The sequence below is a fragment of the Neophocaena asiaeorientalis genome, unplaced genomic scaffold (genome assembly GCF_003031525.2).
Source record: "Neophocaena asiaeorientalis asiaeorientalis breed wild unplaced genomic scaffold, Neophocaena_asiaeorientalis_V1.1 scaffold89, whole genome shotgun sequence".
Lineage (NCBI taxonomy): Eukaryota > Metazoa > Chordata > Mammalia > Artiodactyla > Phocoenidae > Neophocaena > Neophocaena asiaeorientalis.
The window spans coordinates 9,416,952-9,428,955 of NW_020172592.1; the positions used below are offsets into that span (position 1 = coordinate 9,416,952).

The 12,004-nt window shown below is 36.2% G+C and overlaps 1 protein-coding gene across 1 annotated transcript in view; it reads left to right on the forward strand.

Moving 5' to 3' along the window:
- The window catches only part of SEMA3E (semaphorin 3E), a 257,351-nt gene that overhangs the window by 198,486 nt on the left and 46,861 nt on the right, over positions 1-12,004 (forward strand). Inside the window, exon 5 of the mRNA XM_024738432.1 lies at positions 10,567-10,660. Coding sequence (XP_024594200.1) covers positions 10,567-10,660 — 94 coding nt within the window. The remainder of the gene's footprint in view (positions 1-10,566; positions 10,661-12,004) is intronic.

A 12,004-nucleotide genomic window follows, 5' to 3' on the forward strand; every position in this document is an offset into this window, starting at 1 on the left:
AGTTGTCCAAACACCATCTATTGAATAATCCGTCACTTATCCACAGTGCTTTGAAATACTATCCATATTAATGTGCATTCTTACACCACATTGGCTTCTTATAATATAGAACAAGGTTTTAAAGTTCACTGTAGAACAACAAAAACAAAAACAAAATGCTGAATGAAATCAGCATTATGCACCATTGGGTTTGATATAAAATATTTGGTTGCAAACCCTTGCATTTGTAAGAGGTCAGTTTTCTTTTCATGTATGGTTATGTCACATATTTGTATGTTCTAGTTCTTATGGTTTCTTAATGGCCTTTTATACCCATTCCTTCCTCTGATTGTCACAACAGTCATAGAAGATAGCAGCATAGAATTATCATTTTTTTTTTTTTTTACAAAGAATGAGTTACAAGTAATTGCGGTAGAAAGAGGTTATGGGACTCGAGCAAGAGCAAAGCAGAACCTTTCTTCTGTCCACTTTGAATTGACTCTCTTTGCAAAGCATCCTGACTCATTCTAGTTCTTATTCCTGTTCCTATTCTCCTTCTCCTTCTTCCTCTTCCTTTATTTCTTTTCTCTAATTTATGAGAAGAAAGTATCAGAGACTTTATTTCTGCCATTGAAATGATGTATTTGTCCAATATGATTCATTGAAGTTCAGTTAATATATTGATTCATGAAAAAATTTTATCCTGTTACATATTACTTGCAGTCACCTGTTCATTTTGGTTTGCCATTTGTTAAATTGACGATTATTATTTTAAGTGTTTAGATTTAACTTGCTTCAACTAAAAGAAATAAAAGTTCACCCGTGTCTCCTACCTGCCACTCCCTGCTTCTGGCAAGCACCAGTTTGTTCTCTGTAGCTCTGAGCTTGTTTTTTGTTTTTTTTTTTAGATTCCACATATAAGGGAGAGCATATGATGCTTGTCTTTCTTTTATTTCACTTAACATAATGCCCTCAAGGTGCATTCATGTTGTCACAAATGGCAAGATTTCATTCTTTTATATGACTGAATAATATGATATTCCACATATATATACCACAGTTTTGTTACCCATTCATCTATCAATGGTCAGTTAGGTTGTTGCCTAACTTGTATATCTTGGCTGTTGTTAATAATACTGCAGTGAACGTGGGAGTACATATATATTTTTGATTTAGTGTTTTCATTTTCTTTGGATAAGTACCCAGAAGTAGAATTGCTGGATGTATGGTAGTTATATTTTTAATTTTTTGAGGAACCTCCGTCCTATTTTTCACAGTAGATGCACCAGTTTACATTCCCACCAACAATGCCTAAGGGTTCCCTTGACTCCACATCCTTGCCAAAACTTGTTTTTTCTACACTTTTTGATATTAGCCATTCTAACAGGTATGAGGTGATATCTTATTGTGCTTTTGATTTCCATTTCCCTAGTAATTAATGATGTAGAGAATCTTTTCACATACCTATTAGCCATCATATGTCTTCTTTGGAAGAATGTCTATTCACATCTGCCCATTTTTAAATTAGATTGTTTGTATGTTTGTTTGTTTTCCTATTGAGTTGTATGAGTTCTTTTATATTCTGGATATATATATATAATCCATTGTCAGATGCTCCTTCTGAATCTATTTAGATGGTCATATGACTTTTATTCCCCATTTTGTTTTGTTAATGTGGTGCATTACATTGTCTGCTTTGCGAATGCTGGAGCATTCTTGTATCCCTGGAATAAATCCCACTTGATCATGGTGTGTGATCCTTTGAATGTATTGTTGAATTCAATTTGCTAATATTTTGTTGAAGATTTTTGCATCTAAGTTCATCAGGCATATTGGTCTGTAATTTCCTTTTCTTCTAGCATATTTGTCTGCTTTTGGTATCAAGGTAATGATGGCCTCATAAGATGAATTTGGAAGAGTTCCCATCTCTTCTATTTTTTGGAATAGTTTGAGAAGGATTGGTATTAATTCTTTGAATGTTTGGTAAAATTCACCAGTGAAACCATCTGGTCCTGGACTTTTGTTTGTTGGGAGGTTTTTGATTATGTATTCAATCTCCGTACTAATAATTTGTTCAGATTTTTTATTTCATGATGATTCAGTCTTGGTAGGTCATATGTTTCTAGGAATTTATCCATATTTTTCTAGGTTGTCTAATTTGTTGGTATATAACTGTTCATAAGTAGTCTCTTATGATCCTTTGTATTTCTATGGTATCAGCTGTAATATCATTTCTTTCATTTATGATTTTATTTCTTTGAGTCCTTTTTTTTTTTTTTTGGTGAGTCTAATTAAAGGTTTATCAATTTGGTTTATCTTTTCTCAGAACCAGCTCTTAGTTTCATTGATGTTTTCTGTTGTCTTTTTAGTCTCTATTTCATTTATTCCTGCCTTGATCTTTGTTATTTCCTTCCTTTTACTAACTTTGGCTTTTGTTTGTTCTTTTTCTAGTTCCTTGAGGTGTAAAATTAAGTTATTTATTTGAGGCTTTTCTCATTTCTTGAGGTAGGCATTTGTCACTGTGAACTTCCCTCCAATCTTCCCTGACAATTTGGCTACTTTGCTTAATTTTATGGTGTTTAATAAAAGGAATAGCATGCATCATGCTTCCTAAATTCAATATTGTGTGAATGATTGGAATATAGTAGGCTTCTTAAATGTTTGTTGAACTGCCCAGATGTACATCGTCACAATGCAGTGAGAATAATGCTACAAGAGACTCATAGCCATGGGAGAAGTTTTGCTTGGTGAAGTCTTGGAGAGTATCAGTGAAGTCATTTTTCAATATCATTTTATCATTAGTAGGAGTTAGTATTGTAGAGAAAAGGAAGACTCAAATTCTCTTTTCCCAAAGGGAAAGTGTAATCAGAGCTATGGATGTTATGATGCAGAAAAGTTTACAGGTAGCTTATGCTGCTGGAATTTTGATTGGATGTTGGAGATCGTAAGGGATAAAGCATGAGGTCACACCATGAAGGTCCTAAACTGCCATTCTAGAAGTTAGACTTTATTCAGTAATCATGAGGAAGCACCAGAGATTTTTCAGAGGGAGAGTGACATGATTACTTTTAAGAAGATGGTGAGGAAGAGGTGAGAAGGAAGGTTGATGCTGTTTTCTAGTAAAAGCAGGCTTCACGACAACATTATAATTACAGTTTGAAGAATATTTGCTTCCAGTATTCTTAGTATATACCCTGGCATATATATCCAGTAGACAGAGCTATCAGTGTGGAATTTAAGAGAATATTGGCATATGATGAGGGCACTTAGGGTGAGGAATCCTGAAGTAATAATTAAAACAAAAGAGAGGGAAAGATGATTTTGCCATCAAATAAAGGTTAAAGCAAATATTTATTTAAAAATTCAGCACAAGACATTTGAGTTCGAATTTTACTTAGCTGTATTATAAGCTTTAAAAATTTTTTAGTAGCCTCTGCAAGCTATTCTGATAATATTTAAGGAAATAAAACATTTGAACATATAACTTAATAAGTACATAAAATAATAATAAAATACTTTTCTTCTTTAAAAAAATCTTAATATACATTTTTGAACCTTGATTATACATTAAGTACCTTATAAAGGACTCAACCATGCCTAGCAACGCAAATATATCCATCCTCTCCTTTATAATGGCAAGTAGGGTAATACTGTAAAATAATGTGGAACTAGAAGACACTCTTTGAGACTAGCAAACCCTCATTCTGCCTGATTCCTCACCTATAAAGAGAAAGTAATATTGTGAACAATATCATTGACCCTGTCTTACTTTACAGACTTACTTTGAGGATGAAACAAAATAACATATGCAAGAATACTTCCTAAATTTTAAAGTATTATACAAATGTATCATTTTTGGGAAAAAAATGTAAAAAAAGAAAAAAGCAATTAAAATGCAAAGCTATTAGCCTTAAAGTCAAAACATTTACTTACAACTTCACTCCCTTTTTGCATTTTTTTCCACTTTGTTTATTTAGCCTTTGGGAAATGTTTCACATATTCTTTAATAAATGATTTTATTGCTTGGCAGAAGAAAGGGAAAAAATAAATGATACAGTGAATCACATTCAAAATTAACTTGTGATACAGACAACTTAATAGCTGTTTCTTTGTGTGAAGAATTAAAGTGCATATTATGGTTATTTATTCTAGGCAGTTTTGTACCCAAACCACCTTTATTGACAGATACGGGGCTGTGAGCCTGTGTATTTTACTTTTTTCCTACTAGAAATAGCTAATAAAATAAGTGATTACTTGTTTTATCTTGTTGTATTTGTAACGTTCCAATTTACTTTTGACATCTTTCAGAATATCTCAGTGGTGCTGAGCGCAAGAATAGTATTAGTTCACAAAGCTGATTTATTAATGGGAAGCTCATTTCATTTAATTGGCATCACGTTTAACACCTGATATGCAGCAACTCACGCCTATTGACAGTAGCTTACAGCAGGCTTCCTGGGTTTTGAGGGCTCTCCTCAAGACCTAAATGAGAAAATTCTTCTGGGAAGATGTACCATTTATTCTTTACAAACGTTTTTCTGAAGAGCACATGCATCTCCTCACATTTGTGAGCTAGATGTCCTGCTTTTCCTCAAGCACGTGACGATCTATTGAAAAACTTCTCTGTGTCACACTGAAACAAAAAGTGCAGCCCACATTGTTAATACTAGCGATGTCTTGTAAATTTGAGCCACATTACTCAGGCAGAAATTCCAGCTGTTAAAACATAGATAATGGAAAACCAGTCTAAGTAGTGACCAACATTCTCAAAAGGGTTAAACACCAGCATTACATATTACTTGAACCATAAACTCGATTGCTTTGGGGTCATTGACAAGGTCATTGTGACTCAAGTTTTCTGGTTGGTTCGGTTGTTGAATTCTACTTCATGGAAGAAAATTATATTACTTGCTTTTTAGTATTTTATTGGATTGTGCACCAAATTAAACACTGCATTTAAGACCACAGTGAACTCTCCAAATAATATGCAAAACTTCATTCTTAAATTTGTAGTTAATTTTGAAGTTAGCTTGACCTATGCAAAACAAAGCAATAAAAGTTTGGAATTTGCCTGTTTTCTATCATAATATCAATACTATTGTGTGTGGTAAATTTTCTTCCTTTAAAATTTCTACATCTCAGCCGTATAAAGTTGCAAGAATAACATATTCAATCCTGAGGAATTAAGATGACTTGGATCAGTGTATTTTTTTGTCATATGCAGCTTAACAAGACAAAGGAAGCCTCTGCTTTAAAATCATGGCACAAAAGACCAATTAGTATGTTAAAAACCAGTGTCAAGTTGGTTGTTTGATAAAAATTAAGAACTCGGTCTTTATTGCCCATTCAGTTTTCAAATTTCCTGACAATACACAACAGTATCGAGAGAATACCTTTTCCTCATTAAAAAAAAAAAAGAAAAAAAAAGTCATGCGGGAAAGGGAAGCGTTAACTAACAAATAAGTGTACGTCCATGTCACACCTCCACATTACTTCAAATTACATGCTGTCACTAATAAGGTCTTTGGGGATAAAATAAGTCATCTCTATAATTCTTCAGTACTTGATTTTATTTTTAACGACTGCCATGTGATATTATGTTCTATTCATCCTAACCTTTAATATATCAAACCTCGCAAGAGTTCATCATAAATTGTCAAAGTGTCTATGAAAATACGTTATCTTCAATAAATAGCGGGGGAAATTAAGAACACATCTGTTTTTTCCTTTAGTTGTTACTAAAGCCAATGGCAATCAAAATATAGAAAAAATAGAACTGTGATACTGCTGTATGGGTAGCCCCAGGAAAGCATGTACAACAAAGAATAGCATAATAACTTGTACATGTTGTCTAGTTTTAAATCAACATACCTATCCACAGCTCTGTTTTGTGAGTTGTTTTAGATCTGTGAGAAAGTAGGCAAAGATCATACAACAAAGGAGATAAAACTATTTATTCAAACAATAAAAACAGCTGTGCATTTATTATATATCAGGTATTTTATTTGATACAGGGGATCAAAGATAAATGTAACATAGGCAGTTTCCTCAAGGAAGCCTCACAAACCAGTAGGGAATAGAGTCAAACAGACAGTTGTAATACAGAGGAGTAAATGATGTAAAAGGGGGTTTTATATGATGCTTCAGGAGGACCCAGAATCCATATTAGGGCAGACAGATGGGTCAGATCAGGATTCCTGGAGGTGATAAGGTCTGTGCTGAATTTTTAATACTGTGTGGGCATTATTATCCTAAACACATTAATAAGTCCAAGAAAGATTAAAAAATCTACAAGCAGTCAGAATGGTTGGTACTCAAACTGTAAGAGCAGCATTTAAGAGATGAAGTATTTATGTATAAAGTCCCTTATGTAAATACCCTAAGGACTTTAGACTTTGTTTTCTGGAGTCTATGGGAAGTCAGTGAAAGATTTTAAGTAGGGAGGTGATAAGAGGAAATTCACATTTCAGAAAGAAGTCTTTGGTGGCAGAGTAAAGAATTAGTGGCTGGGGAGACTGCTCAGGAGGCTGGTTAAAATTAAGGTGATAAATGGTAGAGGAGGGAATTAAATAAGTGCCACGGTGCAGGCAACAGCGTTGAATATTGCAGATAGATACAGTAAAAAAAAAAAAAATCTATTGGGGGTAATTTTATGAGAATAGTAGAGTGATAAGGCTTGGAGTTTTGTTTGCTACTGTGTTTCCTGTCCCAGGGCCAGGACCTGACAACTGGAAACTGATTTTTTTTTCTGAATAATAACATAAATAATGGAAACTGATTTTCGCCATCAGTCGTAAGGTGTGAGGCTGTCTACTGAATGTCAAGGGAGATCATGAGTTAGGGTGTCTGAGCACCTCGCTGCTCAAAAGAGTTATAAAAGGACGTAACCAGGGAAACATACATTCCTTGGAAATTTTGAGGGCTGAGCTAAAAACCACTGGTTGTTAGTGATTGCTTTATATTTTTGAATGGTTTGCTTTAGCATCATCACTACCCTAGGTTTAGAAATGGCGAAGGTAGACATGTGGATAAGAGAATAAGGGGCAAAGTGAGGGCTGACTAAGGGGGAGAAGATGGGAAGGGACCTTTTTATTTTGAAAAAAAATAAAAGGGTCTCAACTCTGGAGGTTTGTATTGGGTCAAAAATATTTATAATTTTATGATTAATCATGTAAAAGAGCTGGGAGTGTGAGAAGCTGTGTGGAGCAATATCCTCATAGGAGCTGCGTTCATTTTTTAAGGCTGCTGTAACAAATTACCGTCAATTTAGTGGCTTAGAATGAAATGTTTTATCTAATAATTCTGTAGATGAGAAGTCTAAAATGATTCTCACTGGAATAAAATCAAGCTGTCAGTAGGGATGCATTCCTTCCAGAAGATCTCGGGGAAGAATCCATGACATTCTTTTTTCCAGCTTCTAGAGAACCACCCACATTCCTTAGCTCATGGCCCCATTCTTCCATCATCAGAGCCAGCAATGAATGGCGGGTCTAGTCTTCCCCACACTGCGTTGCTTTGGTTGGTTCTTGGCTGTCATCATCACATCTTCTCTGACTATTTTTAGGACTCATGTGATTACATTGGGCTCACCTGGCTAATTCAGGGTAATATCCCCATCTGAATGTCCTTAACTTAATCACGTCTGAAAAGTCCGTTTTGCTATGCAAAGTGAGACATTCATAGGTTCCAGGCGTTAGGACATGAACATTTTGAGGCTCCATAATTATGCCTAGTATGGGAGCTATGACTCAATTAAGGCAAGGAGGTATTGAAGCATGTTGTAAATTGAGTGTGGTTTTAGGGATTCACTTACCATGAAATAAGGATTTCAAAAGGCATGGTAGAAAGGTTTTAGAGAAGCAATAAAATTAGATCAGAAATATGGTTTTAGTCATCATCTTATCTCCAATAGAAGTTGCCTTTCTGACCTTGTTCATCTTTCATGATTTGTTCAGTGGAAATCTCATACTTGTTATCAACAAAGATTGATGGGTTAAAAAGAGGAGTTTTGAGTACATTCGTGAAAGAGGCAAACTCGGGCTTCCCTGGTGGCACAGTGGTTAAAAATGTACCTGCCGCTGCAGGGACATGGGTTCAAGCCCTGGTCCGGGAAGATCCCACATGCCGTGGAGCAACTGAGTCCGCGAGCCACAACTACTGAAGCCCGTGCACCTAGAGCCAGTGCTCTGCAACAAAGAGAAGCTACCTCAGTGAGAAGCCCGCAGACAGCAACGAAGACCCAATGCAGACCAAAATAAATTTTTTTTTTTTTTTTGCTGTACACGGGCCTGTCACTGTTGTGGCCTCTCCAATTGGGGAGCACAGGCTCCATATGCACAGGCTCAGCGGCCATGGCTCACGGGCCCAGCCACTCTGCGGCATGTGGGATCCTCCCGGACCGGGGCACGAACCCATGTCCCCTGCATCGGCAGGTGAACTCTCAACCACTGTGCCACCAGGGAAGCCCCCAAAAGTCTTGATTTAAGAAAGTAGTTCAGTATATTTCTTCAACTGCTTTCTATGAGCAAACATTTGGACGTTTGACTGTATTAGAGCAAGTATAGTATGTATACCCTACCTATTTTTACCAAATATTCTATAAAGTGGCAGTGACTAAAGGGGTAAACAAGTATTTCATTCATAGACTTGATCATTTCCTCCTCCATATAACAAACACTATGGATATGTTTGGCAAATTTAGATGAACCCCTTTCCTCTTAAATATTAGCTGGGTAGACCAGTCATTCTAGCTCATTTCAACAAACATTTTCTTTTCATGTCATTGCAAATCTGTTGTCTGTGGGAAGCGAACACAAAAATGTTTCAAATTATTTACTGGCATTCTTTCTCTCTACTGATTCGTGTGAATTGTATAAATAGATAAACTTTTTTTTTCTGGCTTAAAATATCAGCTTAGCCACACCTCTGGATTCAGAGGCCACATTTGTTCTCTAGGCTATGGTTCAGTTCCAAGAACAAGACTGGAGTTTTATAAGAGTCAGGTGAACTCTGCATTTACCAGAAAGGTCTTGAAATGGCAGGATCAAAATGGTGATTTTAGAGTATCATAGAGAGAAAGAGGAATGTGTGTTGGATAAGAATGGCAAGAAAAGGACGACATAGATAATGTGGAGTAAATAGGCTGTCTAGGAAAGTCCAGATCAAGTTCTAGAAAAGTGCATGCAACCCTTAAAGGTTCCTCAGGACTTTGGATTGTTTGCAGGTTCATTATTCACAGGTGGGCGGGACTACTTATAGATGCCACAGTGGGCAGTATTGACAATATTCCATTGCAAAGTGGGGGTTTTTTTCCGACAAAATATTCTATATTGATTTTTAATTTTTTTTTTTTTGCGGTATGCGGGCTTCTCACTGCTGTGGCCTCTCCCGCTGCGGAGTGCAGGCTCCGGACGCACAGGCTCAGTGGCCATGGCTCACGGGCCCAGCCGCTCCGCGGCATGTGGGATCCTCCCAGACCAGGGTACGAACCTGTGCCCCCTGCAACGGCAGGCGGACTCTCAACCACTGCGCCACCAGGGAAGCCCCTCTATATTGATTTTTATTGTCACTTTTCCAGACTACTTTTTTTTTTAACTGAAACCACTTATAACACACTTAATGGAGATTACTTGTAAAAATATCCATTAATGAGAATTTTGCAATCTGAGAACATTCAGAAAAAGTTCTGTGGTTATGTGATTGCAATAGGAACCAATAAAGTAGTAGTTTTTCATGGAAATGTTTATTTTCAAAATCTCATTTGTGGGGCTTCCCTGGTGGCGCAGTGGTTGAGAGTCTGCCTGGCGATGCAGGGGACACAGGTTCGTGCCCCGGTCTGGGAAGATCCCACATGCTGTGGAGTGGCTGGGCCTGTGAGCCATGGCCGCTGAGCCTGTGCATCCGGAGCCTGCGCTCCGCAACAGGAGAGGCCACAACAGTGAGAGGCCCGCGTACCACAAAAAAAAAAAAAATCTCATTTGTGCAAAACCATACTGAAATATTGTTCATAATATGGCATCAACTTCTACATGATATCCCAGTAATTATTTATGCAGTAATCATTCTCTAAATTATTAAATATTACATGTCTATACAAAGAATATGCAATGAAGAATAAAAATAATTGGAAATAAATATTCCAAATTATTGATAGAAAATTTTATCATTTTCTTTTAGAGATTATTCAAAAAATCAGTAATGGCCTTTGTGGAATAAATGCCCATTTCCATGTTTATCAGAGTCTCCTTTTTTTTTTTTTTTCAGCAAGTCTCCATTCATTTGGAATATTTAACTGACACATCTCAGAATAACTAATACTGGCTGATCAAGTGATTAAAAACTGCAAATTTCTTTCATTTCAGCACCTGCATCCTTTTTGAGAGAAGTGAGAAAACCCACATGGGCCTGAAAACCCACGTGTTTATTTATAAAATCCAGTTTGTTCCTAAGTAACTTGATGTTTCTCACTGGTACCCTATTTACAATACCTGTTTTGTAAATAATCAAGGTTGAATGTATTTTTTCTGAGAAATTAAATTCTTATTAAAGTTGGCAAATACATAATGGTTTTTCTGGTTTTCTTTAAAGGATCCCCTTTTTCACCTGGAATCACACAGATCTGAGAGAGGAAGGGGCAGATGTCCTTTTGATGCCAGCTCCTCATTCATCTCCACTTTAATTGGTAATTATCATGGCTGCAGACATCAGGTGGTAGTCATATTGATTTCGAAACTTCAGGCAGATTCTTCGGTGTTTCTTCATATACATTGCTGTGTCATATCTATTTATTGGTGCTGGGAGCATGGATATTAAATTTCAAGCCATACTCACCTGAGCCAATTTTACTCTAAAATAAGTGCAGCTGCTATGAAGTATGGACGTCTCATCCAGAAAACACAAATTGTCCCTTAATACCTGATAGAAGGTATTTTGTATTATATCATTTATTGTTCACAAAATGCAATTATGTAAATAGTTTTTATAAAAATGTAGCTAGAGAAACTAAACTGTTTTAACATATGTTAATTCTTTATGTATTAATTACTCTGTGACTTTAGGGGAACTTCTAATATTCTCTCCTTGGTGCCTTTCTCTGTGTCAGTAGAATTCAGCAGAGAGTCGTCTCAATTTGGAACTTCAAAGTCATTCCTGTTAATTTAAAATGTAAGCTGTAGAGGTTGAGTGGCTCAAGCTATGTCCACGTTGGCATAATAGAATAAGCTGGCCATGTCTGATCTGGATTTCAATTGGATTTCAATTAAATTAGACAAGATACATGAAAATCTCACTTAAATCTCAGAAAAATCCTTTTTCTTTAATACAGTTTGGGATTGAAAATGGAACACCCTTATCAAATACTCCAGCACTGCTATGGTACAGACAGCTGATTGAGTTGCCAAGTATAAAGTTGAAGGGAGCAATCCCTGGCACCTCACATAGGTGCTGTTAGGAATCATTCTGTTTCCTCAGTGTTGAGAGGTTCTCATGGATATGCGGTACAGATGTACAAGCTTCTGTTATTACATTTGCAGCACTTAGAGTTATCTGCTACTATTAGGTCATCCTGTTTACAGAAAATGAAAACATGTAAAATAACATGTAGAGATTTCCTATCCTAAATAAGTGGGTAAAACTTAAAACTCCCCACTGATGAGTAATCAACATATCTTATGCTGGACCGAGAGTTGATGCAGATGTTCCTGTATATTCTAGAGACAACACGTTCCGTGAACTTATTCCAGACAGTTGATTCTGATGAGCCTTGCATCCGAGTTCCCACAGTCCCCTGTCGCAGTAATGGTACTCAGGTCCAAATAAGTAGAGCTTTTATATATATGGATATTTATTTGTAGAACAAAAATCTTACGTTAGCTCTAACCAGTAGGGAAGGTTTGATTTACTACAGCTTCATAATTTGAAAGTGCTTTAAGATGAGAATTTCACGTAGTGATTAGTTCTTTAGGAGCTTGAATAAAGAGATATTTTTAAAGAATATAAGATTTTTTTTTTTTTTTTTTTTTTTTTT